The 23,789-nt window shown below is 44.5% G+C and overlaps 2 protein-coding genes across 3 annotated transcripts in view; one reads left to right on the top strand and one right to left on the bottom strand.

Moving 5' to 3' along the window:
• The window catches only part of LOC132591255 (uncharacterized), a 119,251-nt gene that overhangs the window by 65,271 nt on the left and 30,191 nt on the right, over positions 1-23,789 (top strand). Inside the window, exon 9 of one of the 2 annotated variants that reach the window (XR_015947354.1) lies at positions 20,583-20,719. Coding sequence is in view for 1 of the 2 variants with exons in the window: in XM_088659012.1 (XP_088515138.1) it covers positions 20,583-20,600 (18 nt within the window). In the remaining variant the exon portion in view is untranslated. Of the gene's footprint in view, positions 1-20,582; positions 21,777-23,789 lie in introns of those variants that run through there. The other variant, XM_088659012.1, reaches the window with a different exon arrangement.
• AMBN (ameloblastin) lies at positions 1,588-16,554 on the bottom strand. Its single transcript, XM_060268944.2, is given in 10 exon segments — positions 1,588-2,377; positions 5,056-5,100; positions 6,013-6,057; positions 9,403-9,462; positions 10,602-10,643; positions 10,983-11,225; positions 12,130-12,249; positions 13,141-13,188; positions 15,645-15,691; positions 16,476-16,554. Coding segments are annotated over 10 exon segments (1,212 nt in total). The 3' UTR covers positions 1,588-1,894.

Consider the following 23,789-nt stretch of genomic DNA (forward strand, 5'->3'; position numbering starts at 1 on the left):
ATAATAAAGTTGTTGTTGTTGTTGTTGTTGCTGCTGCTGCTGCTGCTGCTGTTGTTATGGAATGGAACATCCCTATTTTCATCAGAGAAATGTTGGAGGGTATGCAAGTGTTGCCCTCTGCAGGGTTTCTATGGATTTTAATCTTATATAAAGAGACTCTAGTTCAACCCAGACTCTGTCAGACTCTTCATTTGGCCATCAGGTCACACTACAGTAATTTATTTTATCACTGGAAAACCCCTCCAGTAAACAATGTCTGTGAAGGCTGGGGCAACTGGCAGTGGGAGAGCTTTCTTTCTTTCTTTCTTTCTTTCTTTCTTTCTTTCTTTCTTTCTTTCTTTCTTTCTTTCTTTCTTTCTTTCTTTTAGCCAAAGAAATAAAACCAGGTCTAGGTAAAGACAGGTAACTGGTTTGAGGTGTCATGAAATGGCAGCAAATAGTCTGTCGAAAGAAGAAGAAGGTGGTGCTTGTGGGATATGTTGTCATAGTTCTCAAAACACTTTAGTGCCCCTTGAATAGTTTTGTACCTTGACTTGGGCCTGAGGGTGGCAGTAGCAGGATGGCCTCTGGCAGCAAAAGGTATTGGTATTGGATTGACCACCAGAAATGTTGGTGTTGGAAATGCATGGATGTTTCCTAGAGGAAATTGGGCTGGCCGCTTTTGAAAAGAGAATGCATGGACCCTGCTCTGATCCAGCATCACGTGCCCCCAGCCTAGATTATGACAATTTGGCAGTTCGGGGTCTGTGCTAGGAAAGCAACTGGAAGCCCTTGAGCTACACCGAGCTTCTCCAGTTGCAAATCTATATGCTAAGTAAGGAGGGATGTGAAGGGGAGTTGCATCTGTAAAATTGGGTGTGCCAGCAGTTCAGTTTATGGGGTTGGCAGGCCCATGAAGCAGGGTAAAACAGCCACCTTGGGGAGTAGAGAATCACATGGTATGTTGCCTTCGTGGGTACCCTGCCTCCCCCTACCACCGCTGGGGGGCACAGAGAGATTTCTGGCTGGCTTCCAGAAAGATTTCACCAGAAGCTACTGCCGTGTAACCCTGGTAAATGAGACTTCAGCTGTAGGCAGGGACAACACTTTCCCATTTTGCATCAGGCAGCAAAACAGGATGGGCTGCCCCTGGGGATTAGGAACATGAACTTGGCCAGCCATCAAGTCACTGAAGACTCAGGGAAGAGTATGAATGGGGGACTTTGGTTTCCCCCAAATTAAATCTGGTTACCTGAAAGTTCTGTGTGTAACGTGCAGTAGGCAAAATATCTGGGAAGGAAAAGGTGACCTAACTGAGGGTTAATAATTGCTTATGTTTGCGAACAGCTTTTGCATAACTGCACTGTCATTTACTCAACATTTTAAGAAAAGCAAGCCTCAAGAAGCATTAATATGGCTAAATAAAAGTTTATTACATGCTGCCTACATAAATCAACGCAACACACTGAGCCATCTAATCAGAATCGGAGGCACACACCAACCGTAAGCTCCACGCAACTGCTTATAAATCTTGAGCGCATTTCTGGTTTCTAATGCCAAAGGTTTCATAAATAATAATCATTGTTTAAAATATCAATCAGGCCAGGGCTTAAAGCATGTGAAAGCTAAAGTGGCATAAACAAAAGGGAAGGGAACCTCCGCGATTGCCAGCAGAAACAGAATTCATTTTTTCAGCCATTAATCATCTGGCACCTCCGTTGCTTTTCCAGACGTGAAATGTAAGACATTTGGGGGGGGGGATTACGCCATCACTGCCACAAGCTGCATACATTGATTAGCACATTTAATGCTTTGGTGCTCGTTGTGCAGAAGATTAACAGTCCTCCTAAGCCAATGCATCAAGCACAGGAAATACCTGAAGGGCACTTGTGGGCAATGCATTCCTTAAGGGCACTCAAGGCTCTTGGAAATGCCACATATCTTGACCTACTTGTGGGTAACCAGCTTCATTTCCTGCATTGGCTGTGGATACGGTGTCGGGGAACATGGTGGGATCCAAAGGCATGGCAGCGTCAGCATTAAAAGGCACGAAGCTGCCAGGGAGCCCTTCAGCTGCCGGAGGGACTGCTGTGGCCTGGGGTACACCTGCTGGTCCTTTGCTCTGGCCCGCGGGGTTTAGCAGGTGGCTGTTGGCATTTGGCAAGGCACCACCCTGGCTGCCATCTAGGGGGATGATATTGCTCCCCTTGCCTGAAGGGTTGGCACCTGCGTTGGCTCCTCCTTGAACTTCAGGCTGTTCTGTTATTCCAAGCTGGTCGTCTTCAACTGTGTAATCACCTGGCCCACCGAGGTTTGGTTGCATGTTTCCATATCCAGCATTCATGGCAAACAGGTTTGGGCCTGGTGCGTGATAGGCTGGTGCGCCAAATCCACCACCCTGGGGGGGGGAGGGGAGAGAGAAAAGTTGCAGTGTGTCTCATTACCACGATTGCCATAAATCCCCATTGCTAAGTTTTACCCTGCTATGAAAAACAAATGTGGATTTCGCCAAAGTTAGAATCTCAGCTAAGATATTTCATAGAATCATAGAGTTTGAAGGGACCCTGAGGGTCATCTAGTCCAATGCCCTGTAATGCAGGAATACGGTATGTAGCTTTCCCATATGGGGATCAAACTTGCAGCCTTGGTATTATCAACACTATGCTCTAACCATTTGCGCTGGTGTTTCCATTTATACCACTGGTGTCATCCTCCCAGTAATATTAGGAGGAAGGAAGCAGTGCTACATGTCCATGAAATGAAAACCGTGTCTTAAATCTCTGCCCTTGCCCACTCCAATAGCACTTAGCAGAGCTTTTCCAATATCCACAGTCTCAGCCGTATTTTCACATTATTGTAAGCTATAGTTACCGTAGTTCATTGTGAATGTGCAGAGGACTCTCACTTCACTCCTTGCCTTGCACAACCCCTGGCTTAGTGTTATGAAAACCATTTCTTAAATCTCTGCCCCTGCCCACTCCAATAGCACTTAGCAGATCTTTTCCAATATCCACAATCTCAGCCGTATTTTCACATTTCTGTAAGCTATAGTTACCGTAGTTCATTGTGAATGTGCAGAGGACTCTCACTTCACTCCTTGCCTTGCACAAACCCTGGCTTAGTGTTACACCCAAACTGGAGATTGTGGCTTGAGTGAAACAAGAGAACAGTCCCTGGTTCAGATGAAAGGCTAAACCAGGGAGCATGGCTTGTTGCTCCTGCTTGTGCCAGGGGAGGAGAGAGGTGTCGAGCAAGCTGAACCAATGCATGTTTTCCTGCTCCACATCATTGTCTGTTACTAGTGGGGGCTGTGACTTCAGTGCTGAAACATTTGCTCTAGAATGTTTTGGAATGAGAAGGGAGTAGGACCCTCGTACCTACGGGACCACCTCTCCCAGTATGCCCTGCAGAGGACATTAAGGTCCACAAATAATAACATACTGGAGATCCCGAGTCACAAGGTGGTTAGGCTGGCCTCGACCAGGACCAGGGCCTTCTCAGTACTGGCCCCGACCTGGTGGAACGCTCTCTCTCAGGAGACTAGGGCCCTGCGGGATTTGTCATCTTTTCATAGGGCCTGCAAGACAGAGCTGTTCCGCTTGGACTTTGGACTGACGCAGTCTGACCCCGGGGTTACCCTCCCCTAAGGTTTTATCTTCTAATGGTTTTATCTTACTTGTAGATTTCTACTTTTAAAATTGAATTTTAACATTGTATTAATCTGCATTTTAATTGAATTGTTTCTTTTATACTTGCGTTGATATTTTTGCTGTTAGCCGCCCTGAGCCCGGTCTTGACTGGGAAGGGCGGGGTAATAATAATAATAATAATAATAGGGCTGGCATTTCTGATGCCAGGTGTGTGTTTAATGGAACATTCTCAGCTTGAATTTATCAACTTCCTGGTGAATTAGAGTCTAATGTAAGATTTTAGTGTTGGGGATCACTTACTGGTTCAAATTGGAGTAGTTTCTTTTAATTGAGGGAAAATGTTTTGTATCTTTGTATTCTTATTCGAAGGCCAAGCTTTTCTTTTTTTAACCCTCCTTGGCACTGACAGGCTTAAAAAAAGAAAAAGAAACCCTGCTATATATTTGTTTCTCCCAAATATTTCTCTTCCAGCCTCAGCAGTAAACTGTATACATCACTCAATATTGGTGAACCTGTACTGTGATACTTATCTAGCCATGTAGGAGAATTATGGAGACCTGCTGACATTACAATCCTGTAATCAGCATTATACCAGTTGGAGGGCAAGGACCTCTCCAAGTACAGTGGAACCTCGGTTTATGAACACCTCGGTTTATGAATTTTCGGTTTATGAACGCTGCGGACCCATCTGGAACGGATTAATTCATTTTCCATTACTTTCAATGGGAAAGTTTGCTTCAGTTTATGAACGCTTCAGTTTATGAACAGACTTCCGGAACCAATTACACCCATGCTTCAGTTTATGAACGCTTCAGTTTAAGTACTCCGCAGACCCGTCTGGAACGGATTAATCCACTTTCCATTACTTTCAATGGGAAAGTTCGCTTCAGTTTATGAACGCTTCAGTTTATGAACAGACTTCCGGAACCAATTGTGTTCATAAACCGAGGTACCACTGTACTGTCAATTTTTGTGTGAGGTAACTGGGAAACGTCCCTTAGCAACTCTGAATGCCATTGCTACATTTCATAGAGTCCCTTGAATGGTAACTATTACAATACTTAGCTTTTAATGTTTATAGCCATAGCTGTCAAGTTCTCCCCCCTTTTTAAGGGAAATTCCCTTATGCTGAATAGGCTTCCTTGCGAGAAAAGGGAAAACTTGACAGCTATGTTTATAGCATAACACAGCCATCCCCCAACCAGCTGTCCCCCAGATGTTTTAGGGTAAAACCTCCCAACGCCATTGACCGCTGGCCATGTAGACAAGATCTGATGGGAGCTGGAGCCCATTAAGATCTGGGTGGCACCAGGTGAGGGAAAGCTGGCATAAAGTATCTTTGCAAACAGAATTTGCTTTTTCATTCATTCACAGTGTAAATTAATGCATTAATTAAGGAGGCATATTTCAACTTATCATGACTCACCTGCATTTCTTCTGAGCTTACTATTCCCAGTCTGCCAGGAGGCACCTAAGGAACATGTAAGCAAACAGCAGATGAGGACCAAATCATGCCAGGCCAATACGCGTACAGCGGTGGGAAAACACCCTTCATTTTAAAGCATATTACTATACCCATCTGATTGCACTTCATAAAACATTTCTATCTACATGGTTTAAAAGTCCACATTGCTGCTTATATTATTTCCTTCCCTTTGAAACATTAGTGTATCATAAACAAGTTAATGAGCTCTGGAGTGTTTTGCTTTCCTTCACTGAAAATTCTTCCTGTCTTTTGAAATTTAAAAAATTGCAATGTGTAGCTTCCAGGAGTCGGTTTAAGATCATTTCCATAAGTGTGCTCCATCCCTCCCTCCCTCTCACACACACATTTGAATAGCTAAATTAGAATGGAATTATTCTTTTGCAAGCAGCATAAGGAAAAATCACTTCCTTGATTCTATCTGTTTGTCATATTTTAGTGTGAGTGACAAAAAGGATGAGGCTATGCAGATGAACGGGTTGAGATGGGTAGATGGGTGGCAAGTTAGGTCTCAGATACTCTTGTTGAGCTTTTTGAGACAAAGTAATCAAGCTGTGATAAGGAGAACATTGGGTGGGGAGGAAAGGGAGTGCTGAGGATTGGCCGTAGCGGAAGGGCAAGCTCTGCCCTCATTCGGGTGGCACCCCTGAGTTCCTTCTCCATTCATTCCTGTGCGGGGAAAGGTCTGCGCTTAGATACACTTTGCCCTTTGGTTCTGGTGCTAGCTGGCCACAGCTTCTACTGGGGTGACAACAATATTGGTGTTGCCAGCATTCTCATACTGTGCGCAGAGCACACAGAGATGTACTGCACCCCAGATATTCCTTTAATATTTTGGTGTCTCCCTGGCATGATAATGATAAGGATTTCATTGCCTATAAATGAATGCAACATACTTACTCCTTGGTTGGCCATGTAAGACATGTAATGCAAACTGGGTGGCATCTAGACAAAGGAGAAAACCAATTAGCAGTAGTTTTGCTTTCGGGGGCAGAACTCTTTGTTGTTTCATGCAAAACAGTGAAGAGCTTAGAATCAGACAACAGGCCCAACAGCATCCTGTTCTCAATGGTAGTCTCACCAAAATGCCCTAAGATAGGGATGGAGAAGCTTTGAGTTTCCAGGTGCTGCTGGACTCCAAATCCCATCAGTCTAGCCAACATGGTCAATAGTCAGGGATGGTGGGAGTTGTAAACCAACTACATCTGAAGAGCCACAGGTTCCCAATTCTTGCTCTTATAATTAGTACCTACATTGTCGACTTAAGTCATCATCTCTTTGCAGCAAGTATAGAATCATAGAATTGTAGGGTTGGAAAGGATCCTGAGGGTCATTTAGTCCAAACTTCTGCAATGTAGGAATCTTAACTAGATCATACATTACAGATGGCTATACAACCTCTGCTTTAAACCTCCAAGGAAGAAGAATCCAACACCTCTCCTGGGTGAGATTAAGGTACTGCAATGATTTTTACGTGATTCACTGTGCTGATGGCTTTTCTCCAGATCAGTCAATAAATCCTACTAGTAAGAATCGTATGGGTTGGCTTACTGTCTAAAGAGCCTCACACCTTCCCTTTAATACCACAAAGTTCTGAGCCTGAAAGCACCTAAGTGCACCACTGGGATTGCATGTTAAGAGAGTTCAGCTATAGGAATCCGTGTGTTGGCAGCATGACTCTGTTCATGGGTGTAGACAGGGGGGGGCAGGAGGGGGCAGCTGCCCCCCCCTAGAAGCAAAAAATTATTGTATTTTACAGACCATAACCAATACTTTGCCCCTCCAAAAACTGAAGTGGAAAGGGCTTTGCTTTAGCAAGAGCAGCTCTCCACTTGCTGGGGGCGGGAACACAGCTGTAACAAAAACACATCAAATAAATAAAGCAAAGTGGCTACCAGTACTTAAGCAGTTAAGACAATGGAGCAGAATATCCCTTCAGGCAAGGTCCACCCTATTCACCCTATTGTTATTCAGTGGGAGTTGTTAATGGGCATTCAGGGATCGCATTAACAGTTCTATTGGCGATTTAATGAGGGTGCAGAGGATTCAATTTGACTAAGGTGGCCCTGCAAGGCTAAAAGGAAGTGAATAAGAAGGGGGGGGCTGTAGCTTTGATAGACACAGTGATGTTTATAAAAAGCATTGGTGTTCCAGTCTGCCCCTCCTCCTGCATCTGTATACTGTAAATCAGGGGTGGCCACCTCCCAAGAGACTCTGATCTACTCACAGAGTTAAAAACTGGGAGTGATCTACCCCCTTTTGGGGGGTTCAGGTCAAAGCTGTTGAGTTTTTTTAAGGAAGGGAAGCCCTGTTTTGGGGGGTTTAGGTCAAAATTGTTGAGCTTCTTTTAGGAGGGAGGGAGGCCCATTTTTGTTTAGGGCTTCAGGTCATAGTTCAGCTTTTTTTAGGGAGGAGGAAAAATTTGGGTGAGCTTTTTTTAGGGGTGCCAGTGATCTAGCAGTGATCTACCACAGACATCCAGTGATCTACTGGTAGACCACAATCTACCTGTTGGACGTGCCTGCTGTAAATCAAGCAGAGAGAAAGCTGCTTACAAGGCTCCTGTACAGATGTACCGGTATCTTCCTCTTGCTGCAGAGTTCTAGCATCACAGCATCACCCAGAGGCACCCACAAATGTGAGTTATCCCTCTCTCTATTTCTTCCTTCCTTTCCTCCCTCTTCCATCCTCAATAAAATACTGGGGGGGCAGATAAGCCCCACATAGAAAGCCCATCAACATGGGGGGGGGAGGACTCTTTAAAATACAGTATTTACCAGTAATTTCTTTTTGGGGGGGGGGAGGCACCTAGGCCTCTAGGAGTTGGCTGCTATGCCTAGGACAATTCAAGAAAGCAGAATCATGCATATGCTATGGTAATATATCAATAGAATCATGGAATTGTAGTCGGAAGGGACCACAAGGGTCATCTAGTCCAACCCCCTGCAATGCAGGAATTTTTCCCCAATGTGGGGCTTGAACCCACAACATGGTTGAAATATTATGCTGATATGCAGCAACGCCTCGGAGCCATCGAGACTGCGGCCCTGTCTTGCCTCGCCCTCGCCTGCCCTGCCACCCCCTCTCCCCTGCCCGACCCTCCCATCCTCTTGCTGCAGAGTTCCAGCTTCACAGCATCACCCAGAGGCACCCACAAATATGAGGTATCCCTCTCTCTATTATTCCTCCCTTCCCTCCCTCTTCCATCCTTAATAAAATAAGGGGGGGCAGATAAGCCCCACATAGAAAGCCCATCAAAATGGGTGTGTGTGTGACTCTTTCAAATACGGTATTTACCAGTAATTGGGGGGGGGGGAGAGGCACCTAGGCCTCTAGGATTTGGCTGCTATGCCTAGGAGTAGGACAATTCAAGAAAGCAGAATGATGCATATGCTATGGTAATGCAGGGTTTTTCCCCCAAGGTGGGGCTTGAACCCACAACATGGTTGAAATATTATGCTGATAAGCAGCAACGCCTCGGAGCTGTCGTGACTGCGGCCGTGCCTTCCCTCGCCCTCACCCTCCCTGCCACCCCCTCTCGCCTGCCCGACCCTCCCGTCCTCTTGCTGCAGAGTTCCAGCATCACAGCATCACCCAGAGGCACCCACAAATATGAGTTATCCCTCTCTCTATTTCTTCCTTCCTTCCCTCCCTCTTCCATTCTTAATAAAATATGGGGGGGGCAGATAAGCCCCACATAGAAAGCCCATCAACATGGGGGGGATGGCTCTTTCACATACGGTATTTACTAGTATTTGGGGGGGGGGAGGCACCTAGGCCTCTAGGAGTTGGCTGCTATGCCTAGGAGTAGGACAATTCAAGAAAGCAGAATGATGCATATGCTATGGCAATATATCAATAGAATCATAGAATTGTAGTTGGAAGGGACCACAAGGGTCATCTAGTCCAACCCCCTGCAATGCAGGAATTTTTTCCTAAGGTGGGGCTTGAACCCACAACATGGTTGAAATATTATGCTGATATGCAGCAACGCCTCGGAGCCGTCGTGACTGCGGCCGTGCCTTACCTTGCCCTCGCCCACCCTGTCACCCCCTCTTGCCTGCCCGACCCTCCCGTCCTCTCCAGCCAAGCAGGGTAGCCGCCGCCGTTGCCAGCCCCAGAAGCACAAGGTGGCCGCTGCCGCCACCACGATGTCGTCAGGCCAGCTGGCCCTGTAGCCCCGCCCACATTCCCACTTTGTGGCCCCGCCCCTGAATGATCATGGCTTGGCCCCCCCCCCTAGTTTTGATCCTGGCTACGCCCTTGACTCTGTTTTGAGAACCAACATACAGAGCTTTGCTGTGGTTATTGGGCTGCATCTTGTGGGGTTCCAAGTAAACCTGGGTAGAGCTTTGCAAGAGAAAGGAGCATAGAAACATCCAGTGAAATGCAAGGCAATGCAAAAAACTAAAAAATATATAGAACAAGTACTGTAATACGTACCCAAGAAAAGTATCCAAGAACTATAGGTGCGGCTTACAGTATTTGTGCATATAGTTCAATGTTAATTTTTCAAGACTCTCATATATGTAAAATGTCCATGTTTGTTAAATTCCACTTTTCTCTGAAACTTCTTGATTGATTGCGTTCAAATTTGGACACAACGTCATTTGCATGCACGTCATATGAGTGTTTGCATGCACTTAGATTGACAGATGTCACACCTGTGACAGGTAAAAACCTGAATTTGTCTTTAAAACATAGCGCCCTCCAGTGGACAGCAAAGGAACAGATTCCATTGTGTAGCAATAGCCCCATAATCCTGCCCCCCCCTCCTAACTCCCCATCAAGGCCTCTGCAGAATCACATGCCGTCGAGAGCCAGGCTGGACCCCCAGGCCCCACAACTGATGGAGCGGGGCCGATCCGGGAGCCAGGCTGACCCGGAGGCTGCTCTGCCGATTGAGAGCCAGACCACCTCGGGAGCCAGGCCACCCTGGAGGCCACACCGCAGACCGAGATCCAGACCGCCCGGAGACCGCACCACCAACTGAGAGCTAGACCGCCCTGGGAGCCGGACTGGGCCCTGCCATCCCTACCACACCACCAACGGCTCCATCTCCAGAGTCAGGCCATACCCTGAACCCACCTCCGCCTCCTCCAATGCCACCTCGAAACCCAGGCCGGACCCCGAGACCCAGGCCAGGCCCCAGCCGCCTCCGTCGCCTCCCCCGACGGCGCGAGAGGCAGGCCGGACCCCTCCACCACCATCCACGCCACCTCAAGAGACATACTGGGCCTCAAGAGCCAGGCTCCCACCCACCGGAATCCACTGGACAGAGCCTCCCCGGACGGTATGTGAGGGGGAGAGAGAGAGAGGTCTCGGAGTGGGGGGTGACATCACGTGGGGGGAATATGACATCACCCACCAGGGGAACAGAGGGAGGGGTATCGTTACATCCTACATCTGTCCAGATACATGGGGCCCTGATGGAGCCACAGCAATGCGTGGCCGGGTACAGTTAGTACGTGATAAAATTCTATACTTACTGCCTGACCTAATGTCCCTGAGTATTCTTGTATAGCCGGTAACTGTACCTATCAAGTAAACATTAGAGACATAAGGTTAGGAGACACAAAGTGAAGAAGAAAAGCAAAGACAGGCCTTAATCCTAACTTGCAGTTGAGGCTGGATGCTTTTACAACAGTGTTTTAGTTGACCAGAATTGGATGGAAATTTGAAATTCTGTGGAAGAAAAATCTTCCAAAATCTTCAGAAACTGGCCTTTGGTAGGAAAATGAACCTATCATCGGGGTGGGGTGGGGTGGGGTGGGGTGGGGGCGGTTGGAGCCCAGGATTCAAGCACCAGAGTCTCTGAAACCTGTACCAGTGGCTTTGGGACTTAGATGTCAACTGTTTATAAAACTGACCTGCTGAGTTTGTCTCTCTGACGGTTGCTGCTGTTGGACAACTGGCTGGTTTCCCTCTGGCAGCCGAAATGGTTTCTGCTGGAATGGTGGCTGCATATCGTACTGCTGGAGTTGGACTTTCCTTGTAGGACTGAGATTCATGAGCTGGAGGAGAGCTTGCTCTGGCAGTCCAGGCTGCTGAATCAGAATGGGTGTCTGCTGAGGTGGCAGTGGAGGAGGGTGCACAGGCATGCTGTATTCATACTGTAGAGAGGGGCGTGGGGAGGACAAATAGCCAGAAGGAAAAAGGGTATAGTCATTAACAAGTTATGTCCACGATACCAAAGGTAGTGCATGCATTTTTTAAAAGTATCTAATGTATTAGGCTCTTGCCTGCAAAATCTCAGGTTCTTTCATTAGTATTCAAGATGTCAAATAATTAGCAAACGATACTAATGACTGAGTTGTACTGAAATAAAGATGATCTCTTTAAATGCCTATATAGCACAATCCTTAATCATTCCTTATGTGTTCCAAGAGGGCTGTCTCCCTATATATACTGTACCCTGACAGCAAACAGAAGATTGCCATTCTTCCTAGCAAATATCTTGGGGAACAGTTTGGCTGTCATCATTTAAAAGATATGAAAGCTATTGCCTCACATCCAGATGCCTTGTTTATTCAGCATTCATCCTGATCATAGCTGCCAAGTTTTCCCTTTTCTCGCGAGGAAGCCTATTCAGCATAAGGGAAAATCCCTTTAAAAAAGGGATAACTTGGCAACTATGATCCTGATCTTTGTGCCCAAAATAGACTATGACTTGAGTATTCATTCCGATATGTTATTTGACAATGAACATTCATCCTCCATCCATCCTGATTTGCTTGCAGACTGTTTTGCACATCTTCCTGGTAATATTTCATTCTCCTCACACTTTTCAATGCATTTCCCCATCGCTTTCCAAACCACAAAAAGCTCAGGGTTTGTTTGTTTTTTAAAGGATTTGTTTTGCACTCAGGCTTTAATCCACTTTAATTGCGCAAACCTAAAGTCCCAGTAAGTGCTTGAATCTCTCCCGCAAAATTCTAATGGCCTGGAAGCACCTTATTTTTAATCCTCATTATACCGAGTACAGTTTCCAAAAGTATTGTAGAGTGAACAGCTTACCTGTTGAGTTTCATGTTGCTGAGGTCCTCCCCTTATCCAATAGTAAGATGAATGTGACGGAAGAAAATTGTGCATCCACAATGTATTAAACGGATCTGCGTAGCTATAAGGATGAGCGTACTAAAGAAATGGCAGGAATCAATGCAGATATTCTGTAGTTCCAATTCACATTTTAGCATTCTTAAAAACTTGAGTTAGAATGTGGCATCATAAATAGTTGGAAATGGGTTTTCTTATTGATTTCTGTTATGTTGACATACCAAATTCTTTTCTGCTTGATAATATAGCCATATATGTAGTTAGAGAGAGATGGAGGCAGAAGAGAAAGGTGGAACAAAGAAGTACCGGTATTTACAAAGATTATGCCTTTGGGTACCCAAGGAACCCTCAAGTTAGTTTACAAATGAGTAAAGAAATACAAACAACACAAACCCGTATCAATGAATAAAACATAAAGCCTTTCTTTCAGGAGTACAACAGGATTTTTCAAAAGTTACAGTGTAAGCCTGCCCGCCCGCCGCGCTGGGAAACGGGGCGGGAGGGCGCCGGAAGGATCCGGCGCACCACGGCGCCAGGGGCGCTTAAGACGGCCCTGGTCTGGTTACACAGGCTGTACACATGTTGAACACAATGTGACTGTTGAATATTAAGACAAGATCCAACATCATACCAGTAACCAGCAGATAGGACAGGAATTCTCCTTCCTCTCCTTCCCCCATGAAGATTTGGGCCCCCGCAAATGTACTATAGAGGCATCCCCCATCCCTCCGGATAACTTTTTGGAGATACGCAGAGGAAAGGAAAGTTTTATTTGTGCAAGCAGACATCTGCTGAGCAAGCAGGATATTACAATTGGATTTCTATTGCCAAAGGAACAATGGATTATTATTATTTTTGTAGTTTGTCATATAGGAAAATATTCTAGAATTGCATCATGTATTTTCTATTGCAGTTACATTCGCTTAGAAAGATAATTTTTCAAAGAGGGTGTCTGTAGTTAGCTGCAGTTACCTGCGGGAGTGGACTTGCCATGTTCGGTCCCGCCAATTGTCTCATCCGCTGAAAAGAAATGAAAACCCCCACAACATGAATACCAACCATTTTATCTTTGCAATATTCTTCTCCCTCTTATTGCCCCCACCGGCCCATTGATACTCAGAATTGGTATTTAACTCAAGGTCCTTATCTTTTGATGCCAGAGATAGTGCCTGGAATATAAGTAACAACACATCTAAGAGAAGCTTTCTTATTGTGGAAGGAGCTCCCCGATATTGTGGAAGCTTTCTTATTGTGGAAGGAGCTCCCCAGGTCACACACATCCACTCTAGGCCAACATCCTGTCTCCAAATGCAGTCAGCCAGATTCTTTTGGGAAGCCCTCAAACACAGCATGAAACCACAGCCCTTCTCGACTTTTTTGCGCCCAGCAATTGGTATTCAGAAATAGATTGCCTCTGAAGGTGGCAGCCAGTAACCCTTGGCAGACCAATCCTGTATTAAAATGGTCACTTCCTCTTTGAAAGCCATCCAAGCTAATGGCCATTGTGGCAGCGATTCCCACATGTTGCTTATGCATTGTGCATAGAAGCACTTTTCTTTTATTTGTTCAGAATCTCCTACTGGACAGTTTCATTGGATGACCTGAAGCATTAGCATCCAGGAGAGGAAAAGGGTGGTGGAAAATCTATCAAATTTTCTTCTATGCAGGTTGTACGAGTCTTTGTTTAAGGTCCAGAGACACCCTTGTTATAGAACAGGGTTTCACAAGCTTGGGTCTCCAGCTGTTTTTGGACTACAATTCCCATCATCCCTGACATCTGCTTCTGAAACCTAGGGATGATGGGAGTTGTAGTCCAAAAACACCTGGAGATCCATTTTTGGGAAACCCTGTTACAGAGCTTAACACAGTTTCCCACTGCTTGGCCAAGACTGAGATTTCAAATTCTTTATTCCGCTCCTCCCTTAATATATGTGTATTGAACTGGTTTGCTGCTAATAAATATTTCTATAAGGTAATAGGTGTTTTTTTCTTGTTACATAAGAATTAATCAGCTGTTTTAACATCTCTGGGGTCTCTGAGGTTGTAAAAGCTGTTGGTCCGTAAATGGTAGTTAGCAAATGCTTTTTCTGAAGATATTGCCATTGAGCATTTAAAGGTAATTCATATTTCTCTCTTAACACAGAGTACAGTCGTACCTTGGTTCCTGAGCGCCTTGTGAGTCAAACATTTTGGCTCCCAAATGCCGCAAACCCGGAAGTGAGCGCTCCGGTTTCCAAACGTTCTTTGGAACCCGAACGTCCAACGTGACTTGCGGGGCTCCCTGCAGCCAATTGGAAGCCGCGCCTTGGTTTCTGAACATTTTTTGGAAGTCGAATGGACTTCCAGAACAGATTTTGTTCGACTTCCGAGGCACCACTGTATACATAAAATTCATCCTTCTCATCTATCAAATGGTCCAAAGAATATATGACAGGCAGAGATAGCTAATTCTACTTTGGTCCCCATTTTTTCCCTGCTGACATCTGCAAAGACAATTCTAAGATGGGGTGGGGGGAGAGAAGCTGACAGCCAGTGCCACCCCCTGGACTGGATGTCTGTAAGGAGGCAGGCAAGCAGGGGCTGGCAGGGGGCAGACCAAGGTTGTTGGGGGCACTGCCACATTTGCCCTAGTGCACCAACCTCCACTAGCAGATTGTGCATATCAGCAGCCCAACAGGTGTGTACTGCATGCCAGTTCTTAGGTGATGTTGAGATCAACTCTTGTAACCATCGTTTGTTGTAGGTGATAGAGTAAAAAATGACAGGTACAGTCCTGGGTGGTGAATTAGTTATAAAAGCCCATATGCAACAGAATTTATTTGTTCCTAAGCATCACGGAAAATATACTGGAGAGAGCCGAAACAATGATGGTACCTCTGGTTGATCTACACCAGGCATCCCCAAACTGCGGCCCTCCAGATGTTTTGGCCTGCAACTCCCATGATCCCTAGTTAAGAGGACCAGTGGTCAGGGATGATGGGAACTGTAGTCCAAAACATCTGGAGGGCCGAAGTTTGGGGGTGTCTGATCTATGCTAAAGCTGCCTTTGGTTCTGGATCATTCTGTGGGTGTGCCAGGGGCATGAGGGAGTGTTGGCACCATGATCCATGGCTACCCTGATGTGCCCCCAGAATTGCCTTGGTTTTCCCACCCCCACTGCTAGTGGAACATCTGTGCTTGCAGGGCTCTCTGTGCCAAGGCCTGTCTGTAGATCTCCCTGTCTGCTGGAGGATGTCATTTACAGCCTCCTAAGACAATTCAGGTAGCTTTTCACCAGCTGTAGCATTGCAGCCCTGGCTAATTATTCATTACTGCATTAATGATTTAAAACAGCAAACACCATCATTCAGAAAAGCCTGTTTTAAGATGCTAATTGGACCGGCTCTCCTTAAAGGTTATCATAATGACTTCCAGATATTTTGGAGATACTTGGAAGTGCAGGTGTGTGTGTGGGGGGGGGGAATATATCTCAATACCTCAAGGCTTATACCACCCATTCCAGGTATCCCAGTTGAAGAAGCATCTGCTGACAAACAAAATATCTATTGAATCTCCCCCCCCCCCTTTGCAACACATGCATTAGGGAAGGTGCTAATCACCTACAGTGTATTCAGAAAGGGGAGAAGCACGTTTGCCATTGCTGACTTGCTCTTTTGCATGGAATTTATATTGTATTGAGGCTTAGGTATCTAAAAATGGCCACAGATTCACCTCTGTGCAAAACTAAAGTTAATGTTATGGGACCCAGGTGGCGCTGTGGGTTAAACCAGAGAGTCTAGGGCTTGCTGATCAGAAGGTCGGCGGTTCAAATCCCTGCAACGGGGTGAGCTGCTCTGGTTCGCCAGAAGCAGCTTTGTCATGCTGGCCACATGACCCGGAAGCTGTCTGCGGACAAACGCCGGCTCCCTCGGCCTATAAAGCGAGATGAGCACCACAACCCCAGAGTCGGACACGACTGGACCTAATGGTCAGGGGCGCCTTTACCTTTACTAAAGTTAATGTTGGGAGAAGAAAAGAAGGGGAAAGATTTCTCTGGATAGGGGAAGAGGTTGTGTGAGGAGCCAGTCATCAAGCCCAAACCCAGTCTCGGCAGGGTTGTAGCAACACTGGGCCTTTGTCATATAAAATTCAAACCATTTGTAAAATGCCTTGGAAGCCATCTTGAGATTTATGATGTTATATTTCCCTCCAGCATGAGAAAGAACCAGAGGATCAACTACTCTGGAAAGCGCTGTGCATGTCAAGTCTCCAAAATAACAATCTATGCTACTAGTAACAAAACAAAACATTAATTTGACGGACAACACTTTGAGGTAAAATTGTATTAGTTACCGGCATTGCAGAGCAGATTCCTAATAGGACTGAGATAAGGAACCATTTTTTCATATCTCTGATTTTATGTCTTGAGTAAAAAAAGGACCTGGGAAGAATTTCAGAGGATGATGAGGTCCTGGAAATGAAATATAGTAAACAGTGAAATAGTGGCTTAGTCAGTGCAAAGACCCCTTTGACAAATGTGGTTTGCCTTCCAAGCTTGAAGTTATTTTATCACCTGAAACAAAAAACCCACAACCATTTCTTAACATCCCTAGGAGGAGGGGAAAAGATTATTTATACAACATTACAATACACTGTTAATACAATGCTAATAAATTAAATAATTTATTTTACTCACTAATTAAATGGATTTAGTTTATCATGACATCACACTCAACCTAATAAGGAAGGATGCTTGGTCACTTAGCACTGTTGCCAAGCAGTCAGAAGGAGGAATGTGAGGCATTTTTGAATCTTCCCTGTTGAATGGAGTCCTGCTTTTCCTTTTTTTTTTTAAAGAAAAAAGCTTTATTGATTATTACAAATCATTACACAAAACCTACAAAAGAAAAAAAAATGAAGACAAGAAAAAACCGTCAAAGAAAAGTCAGCGACAAGTAAAAACAGGAAAACTACGAAATGCATGTGTGTGTCCATTCAATTAATCAGCATCTAAGATACCTGCTTTTCCAACAGGAGTAGCTTGTGGAGAAAAGGAGAGATACGGGAACTAAACAAACAATGCCTTGTGCCAGTTGTGTGGCAGGCAAGCCTTTCTTTACCTGTTAATATTCTGCCTGTCAAGAGAGCTTATTACTTGCATGCCGTTTACTGATTTGATTTCGGACCCTACACTTCAGCCTAGAAGCAGGTGAGGATAAACTTTTTATGAACTGAAAAGCTTGGATGAACTGGGAGTGAATTTGTTTGCTTTGTAAAAGTGCAAACTTGAACTCAGGCAGGTTCATTTTTGGATAAGAGGTACTTGAACTAAATTTGTTCCTTTTAAAAATGGACTTTCCAAGTACCTCCAGTTGCAGACGGGATCCCTTCCGGAGCTCTGGTCAGATCCCAAGGTTCCCACAACCGGAGGTGCCGCTTCTGCGCATGCACGCGTGGTGAAACCCGGAAAAATACTTTCGGGTTTGCCGTGTACGTATCCTGAATGATACATAACCGGAGGTGAACGCAAGTAGAAGTACCATTGTACTGGTTTGGGCCAGTGGAGATCCTCGTGAGTAAACCTCTCTCTGGTTCCTGGTGAGTCTGCTGCTTTTATACCTTTTGAGCATAGGCTAATCTCCAATAAGTATAATGCTGAAACTGTCTGAAACTTTAGTCTACAAGATAATGAGGGTTTTCATAACAATCACAAGCAGGCCTACATAATATACACCCTGTGCCAAACGTTTTTTCTTCCCCAAAGAATAGCTTCTGTCACATGTTTATAGCCTAACATTGCAAAAAGTAATTTTAGGCTGAGAGTGCACAGAGATATAAAAAGCAGTGCTAATGAACTGATCCTAAGCAAGCTCTCCAGCACAGCGGGGCCATATTCCACAAGTGGCAGGGCTTGTAGATTAAATACAATTGTCCTGTAATTCACTTATAGAGGAACGGAAGACAAATGTGGAAATTCTTGCTTGGGGAATTGGAGGTGGCCCAATATATTTTGCTGCCTGAAGCAAAGCTGCAAATGTTATGTGCCCTTTCCTGTCCACAAACACACGCCACAAAAAGTATTTTGTACACACAGCCAGTCAAGTTACTTTAGCACCTGAGGTAGAAAAGTGCCTCTCTCTGGGAATAAAAATACAGCAATAACAAACCCCAAATCAGCTGCCAGTGGTAGCTGAGGGAAAGTGAAAGGGTTTCTTGATGATAAATTTTAGGGAAGAAGTTATGACAACCCATTGCAGCAAAAATCAAAACCAAAGTAAGTTATTTGGCACCTTAAAGACCAAGGTTGTTTCCTGAAGACTGTTTTCATACCCTTCAACATTTATCTGAGGAAAATAGGAGCATCCTATTCAACAACAACAACAACTTTATTATTTATTCCCCGCCCATCTGACTGGGTTGCCCCAGCCACTCTAGGTGGCTTCCAACATATATAAAAACATAACAAAACATTAAACATTAAAAAAAAACTTCCCTATACTGGGCTGCCTTCAGATGTCTTCTAAAGGTTATATAGTTATTTATCTCTTTGGCTTGGGAGTCACATAACTCCATACCCCCCAACACTTCTCTGGTGAAAATAGGGACATCCTAATGACATTCCAGGATCAAATCAGAAACCAGGAGGGTTTCTGTAAATCTGGGACTGTCCCTGGAAAATAGGGACACTTGGAGGGGCTGTGTTTAGTGAGCATTTGTCCTAATCAACTTGCACAAAGTTTGCAGGGCGGTGATATGATAGCCTGCTACTTTTTGAACATTCACTCTGATTTGTTTCTGAGGAGGCTATAGGACCTCAGTTCACGCAATTATTATCCCACTTTTTCCCAGTGCTTCTCCTCACCACTTCCTTCATCACAAAAGGCCCATTATTATTATTTTGAAGGGAAGTGGGCTTGTTCTGCAAGAGCACCAAATCCACTTTAATTGCCCAAACTAAGGTCGTCAGTGTGCAATTAAATCCTACCCACAAAATAGCGACTCTCTGGAAATGGCCTAGCATACTTGCCTTGAGCTCTCGTGATGTAAGCTTTGCCACTTTTTTTCCACAGGGTTCTTTTTATACACACACACCACTAGCCTGAGGCAGAACCAAAAATTCAGGGGAAAGTGTGCTGTCGTGACTGCTTTCTTTCTCAGACAGAACTCTTGCCTGCGATGGAATACAGCTCCCTTCATCCAAGCATATCTATTACAGAAGATGGAAAGAAATGTTTACCTTCACGCTGTCTTGAAAATCCCCCACCCTTTGTCGTCTTGAGGCAACTTGAGAAATCTTCACAAGATAAAGCTTTCACGGGAATGATTTGTAAACTTCTCTCTCTAGAATATAAGCCTTATTGAAATGGCCGGCTAACCAATCAATACCGAGCAAAAGGGCAGGGGAATTACAGACTTCCCACAGATCCCACCTACCCTTATCACAGCACATAAAACTCAAAGCCACAATATCTCATTACATATAATTGCATCCTCGAGTCTATATTTATAGAAACCATTGTCTAACACATAGAAAATGAGCACAAAAACAGAATGTGTCCAACAAAGCAAAATGGAGGTGAAATCTTGTTTATGACGCCAGGTGTCACGGCGGTCACCCTCCCCATGCCCCAACAGAAGTGTTCTACCTGAAACCGCTCCATTTTAGTAGCTATCCCACAGGTGTAGCTTTCCACCTTGCTGCATCTCTAGAAACACTGTATTGTGGAATACCTACCTACCACGCAGCTGTTTAAGTTGCAAAAGTATGAAATGAAAACTTTGATTTGTTTTGTGATATTTCATCTCAAGAAATTTAATAGATTGTTTTTCTTGGGGGGGAAGCAAAGGTAAAAGGTAAAGGACCCCTGGACAGTTAAGTCCAGTCAAAGGCAATTATGGGGTGCGGCACTCATCTCGCTTTTTATTTTATTTTATAAATATTTTATTAAATTTCTTTCATTATAACAAATTGCAAATACAGTTATCCAATTTTACATTTTAGAAGAAGAAGAGGAGTTTGGATTTGATATCCCGCTTTATCCCTACCCGAAGGAGTCTCAAAGCGGCTAACAATCTCCTTTCCCCTCCTCCCCCACAACAGACACCCTGTGAGGTGAGTGGGGCTGAGAGACTTCAGAGAAGTGTGACTAGCCCAAAGTCACCCAGCAGCTGCATGTGGAGGAGCGGAGACGCAAACCCGGCTTCCCAGATTACGAGTCTACCACTCTTAACCACTACACCACACTGGCTTTACAATCCCCATCCTCCCCATTGACTTCCCTCATCTTCTCCTTCTGGTTTGTTACATTATTTGTTATCTTCTGCATATACTTTAGATGTTATTGCATTGTCTTTCTCCATATTTACTTAAATAAGATTGTGAATGTTTATTCAAAACCTGCCAATGAGTTCATCTCTTTTTGTTGTTTCTGCAGGTAAGCTTTTCAGGCTGAGGGAGCCGGCGTTTGTCTACAGACAGCTTTCCAGGTCATGTGGCCAGCTTCTGGGGCAACAGGACACTGTGATGAGTGCCAGAGCGCTTGGAAACACTGTTTACCTTCCTGCTGCAGTGGTACCTATTTATCTACTCGCACTGGTGTGCTTTCGAACTGCTAGGTTGGCAGAAGCTGGGACAGACCGACAGGAGCTCACCCTGTCATGCATATTCAAACTGCCGTCCTTCTGATCGGCAAGCCCAAGAGGATCAGCGGTTTAGACCATAGCGCCATGCCAGATCCTTTACTGAAGGGGGGGGGGGAACTTTACTGAAAAAAAGTATTTAATTTTAATTGACATCATATGACTCGGATATGTTAGTAGAGCATGAGACTCTTAATCTCAGGATCATGAATTCAAGTTTCACATTGGGCAAAAAGATTCCTGCATTTCGGGGGTGGGGGTGGGTTGGACTAGATCAGTGTTTCCCATCCTTGGGTCTTCAGCTGTTTTTGAACCACAATTCCCATTATCCCTGACCACTGGTCTTGCTAGCTAGGGTTGATGGGAGTTGTAGTCCAAAAACAACAAGGTTGGGAACAGTGGACTAGATGACCCTCACGGTCCCTTCCAACTCTACAAGTCTATGATTCTATGAAATAACATGGTGGTTCTGTAAGAGGTGATTATTTTGTGATGGTTCACACCTGTGAGTCACTTAGTGATGCTACAGTGAATGAGTGTTGAACATATCCCTCCATTAAGACCAGGATGCTCCCATCCCAAAATCCCATGGATTCTTCAGAAAATGTAAAGTCATATAATGCCTCCCCAAAAACACCCCAAACCAAACAAAAAAAACCCCTTCAGAACATGGCATCCAGATAAAAATCATTGAATACTAAAGAATTCAAATCACTTCTTCACTTTTTCCAAAGGGGACATGGAATTGTCACATGACCATTTTTTAAAGCTCACTTAAAACCAATATTAATGCTTCAAAATGGGAGATTTGAAATACTCTGTATATTTAAAGTAAATTTCTGATAAATGAAGTTAGAATATATGTACGGTACCTCACACCCATTCTGAATGCCTCCCTTAACATAAAGCCTTTACATCTCGATATTCCTTTTAAATATGCCCCCGTGTCTAAATGAAATTACAACAATAAAGCTGTCTCTGTTTCCTGCTGTGGCACTATTTTTTCTTTCACTGAACTTTTTCTCTTAACTTGGAAGAAAGGACAAAACCAGCAGTCAGGCGTTTGACTTCCACTGTGATGTGATTTGACTTGCTTTCATCCTCTAAATTAAAGGCTCGAGGCAAAATTACTTTGTCACATAGCCAGATTCTCTGGGGAAATTTTGAAAGTGCCTAAAGAATTCAGGAATTGAATTCAGGAGAATGTCAATGGAGATTGTATTATTTAAGTGCTCTAGATATGTTCAAACAAGGCAGAAATTCGTGGCAAAGTCAATTTTGTCTCTACCACCTCCTGCTTCCCTTGCAGTTGGGAATAAGGAGGCTATGGAAGATATTCTTAGTACTTGTTGCATCTATGATGAAAGAAAGACCAAAAAGACCCCCCCCCCAAAAAAAAGGTTTTGGAAAGAATTTGCATGCAAACTGAAGTAAAGTGAGCCAGAATGGTGCACTGGTTGAAATGTTGGACTAGAACTCATTACAGTGGTACCTCGGTTTACAAACACAATTGGTTCTGGAAGTCTGTACTTAACCTGAAGCGTACTTAACCTGAAGCAAACTTTCCCATTGAAAGTAATGGAAAGTGGATTAATCCGTTCCAGACAGGTCCGCGGAGTACTTAAACTGAAAATACTCAAACCGAGGCATACTTAAACCGAGGTATGACTGTAATAGTTCCTTGTTATCCTGGGGGAAAGTGACAAGTGAGGTGCCACAGGGTTCTGTCCTAGGCCAATTGTTGTCTTTATAAATGACTTGGATGAAGGAATTGTCAGAAACGTCTTGCATGCACAGACATTCTGCCAAGTGTGGTGTTGAAAGGTGTGGTGGTGCCTTATAGGGACGCCATTTTGGACGGAAGTCTCTGTCAATATTAGCTTTGCCCATGGAAAATTCCTAAAATTCTAGGATGCACACAATTTATATTCCAACACTGTGGGCCTTGACAGAAGGGCAATGTATGTGGTATTTGTGCACCCTGTAGGTTGCCCAAAGGCTGGCGTTACAACACTGGAAGGAACACTTTTGATGCCAAAGTGAGTGCTGTGCCTGAAGCATAACCCCAGAGCTAGAGAGGGAAACCTGGTGAATGTTGATGAGCTTGTTTTCATTTGGTCTTGAATATTCAGATGGCAGGCTATCCTGAACCATATACTTGCAGAAGTCCCAACTAGTCAGTCAAACAATGTGCTGGCCACAGGGTGACCTCTGCTAGTATAGGCAGGAGAAGGAAATTATCCTCAGCAATGCTTGTGAAAGAGGCTGGAAATGGACCAAAACAGACTTTGACTCATCAGTTGTCTGAATTATGAGTGGCTCTTGAAGAAGACGAAACAGCTGAAAGTTTATGTTTCTGAGCCGGTGTCGAAGAAGTGCCTGTTTTGATCTCTTTGCACATTTCAGAAGGCTGGATTATGTGTGAAAGTGAAGTAGTGTCTCAGATCAGAATGATGAGGCAAGACTTTCTGAAGTTTTTGCGTTTCAATGTTGCACAAACGGTAATTAAAATGGGGCAGACAGAGCACACGATGTTGAAATTGCTGGTAATGGATGGTGTTCTGCTTGCTGATACACACAAGCGGTTAGAAAAAGATAGCTTTGACTAGAACTCAGCAAGGCAAGCAGAGATTTGGCTAGACAATGGAAATGATCTAAATGCCCTGAGGTATTGGCGGTAGTCTGACCTCTGGTGCAAAATTCCTAAAAATAAGTGGCAATGGTGGAAAGGAAGCCACAATATGTTCCAGTAACTAAGAAAGGACATCAAGCCAACTAGTAATGGCTAAATCATAGAATTGTAGTGTTGGAAGGGACCCTGAGGATCATCTAGTCCCCTTGCCATGCAGGAATAGGCAGCAGTCCCATACGGGGATCGAACCTGCAACTTTGGCATTATCAGCACCACGCTCTAATCAACTGAGTTACCCAGCTTCTCATTTTTCCACTCTTAAGTTCAATTCTCCACATTTCTACATCAGTTTGCATTTTTTTCATATAGG

Source organism: Zootoca vivipara, chromosome 15 (genome assembly GCF_965207765.1).
Source record: "Zootoca vivipara chromosome 15, rZooViv2.hap1.1, whole genome shotgun sequence".
Lineage (NCBI taxonomy): Eukaryota > Metazoa > Chordata > Lepidosauria > Squamata > Lacertidae > Zootoca > Zootoca vivipara.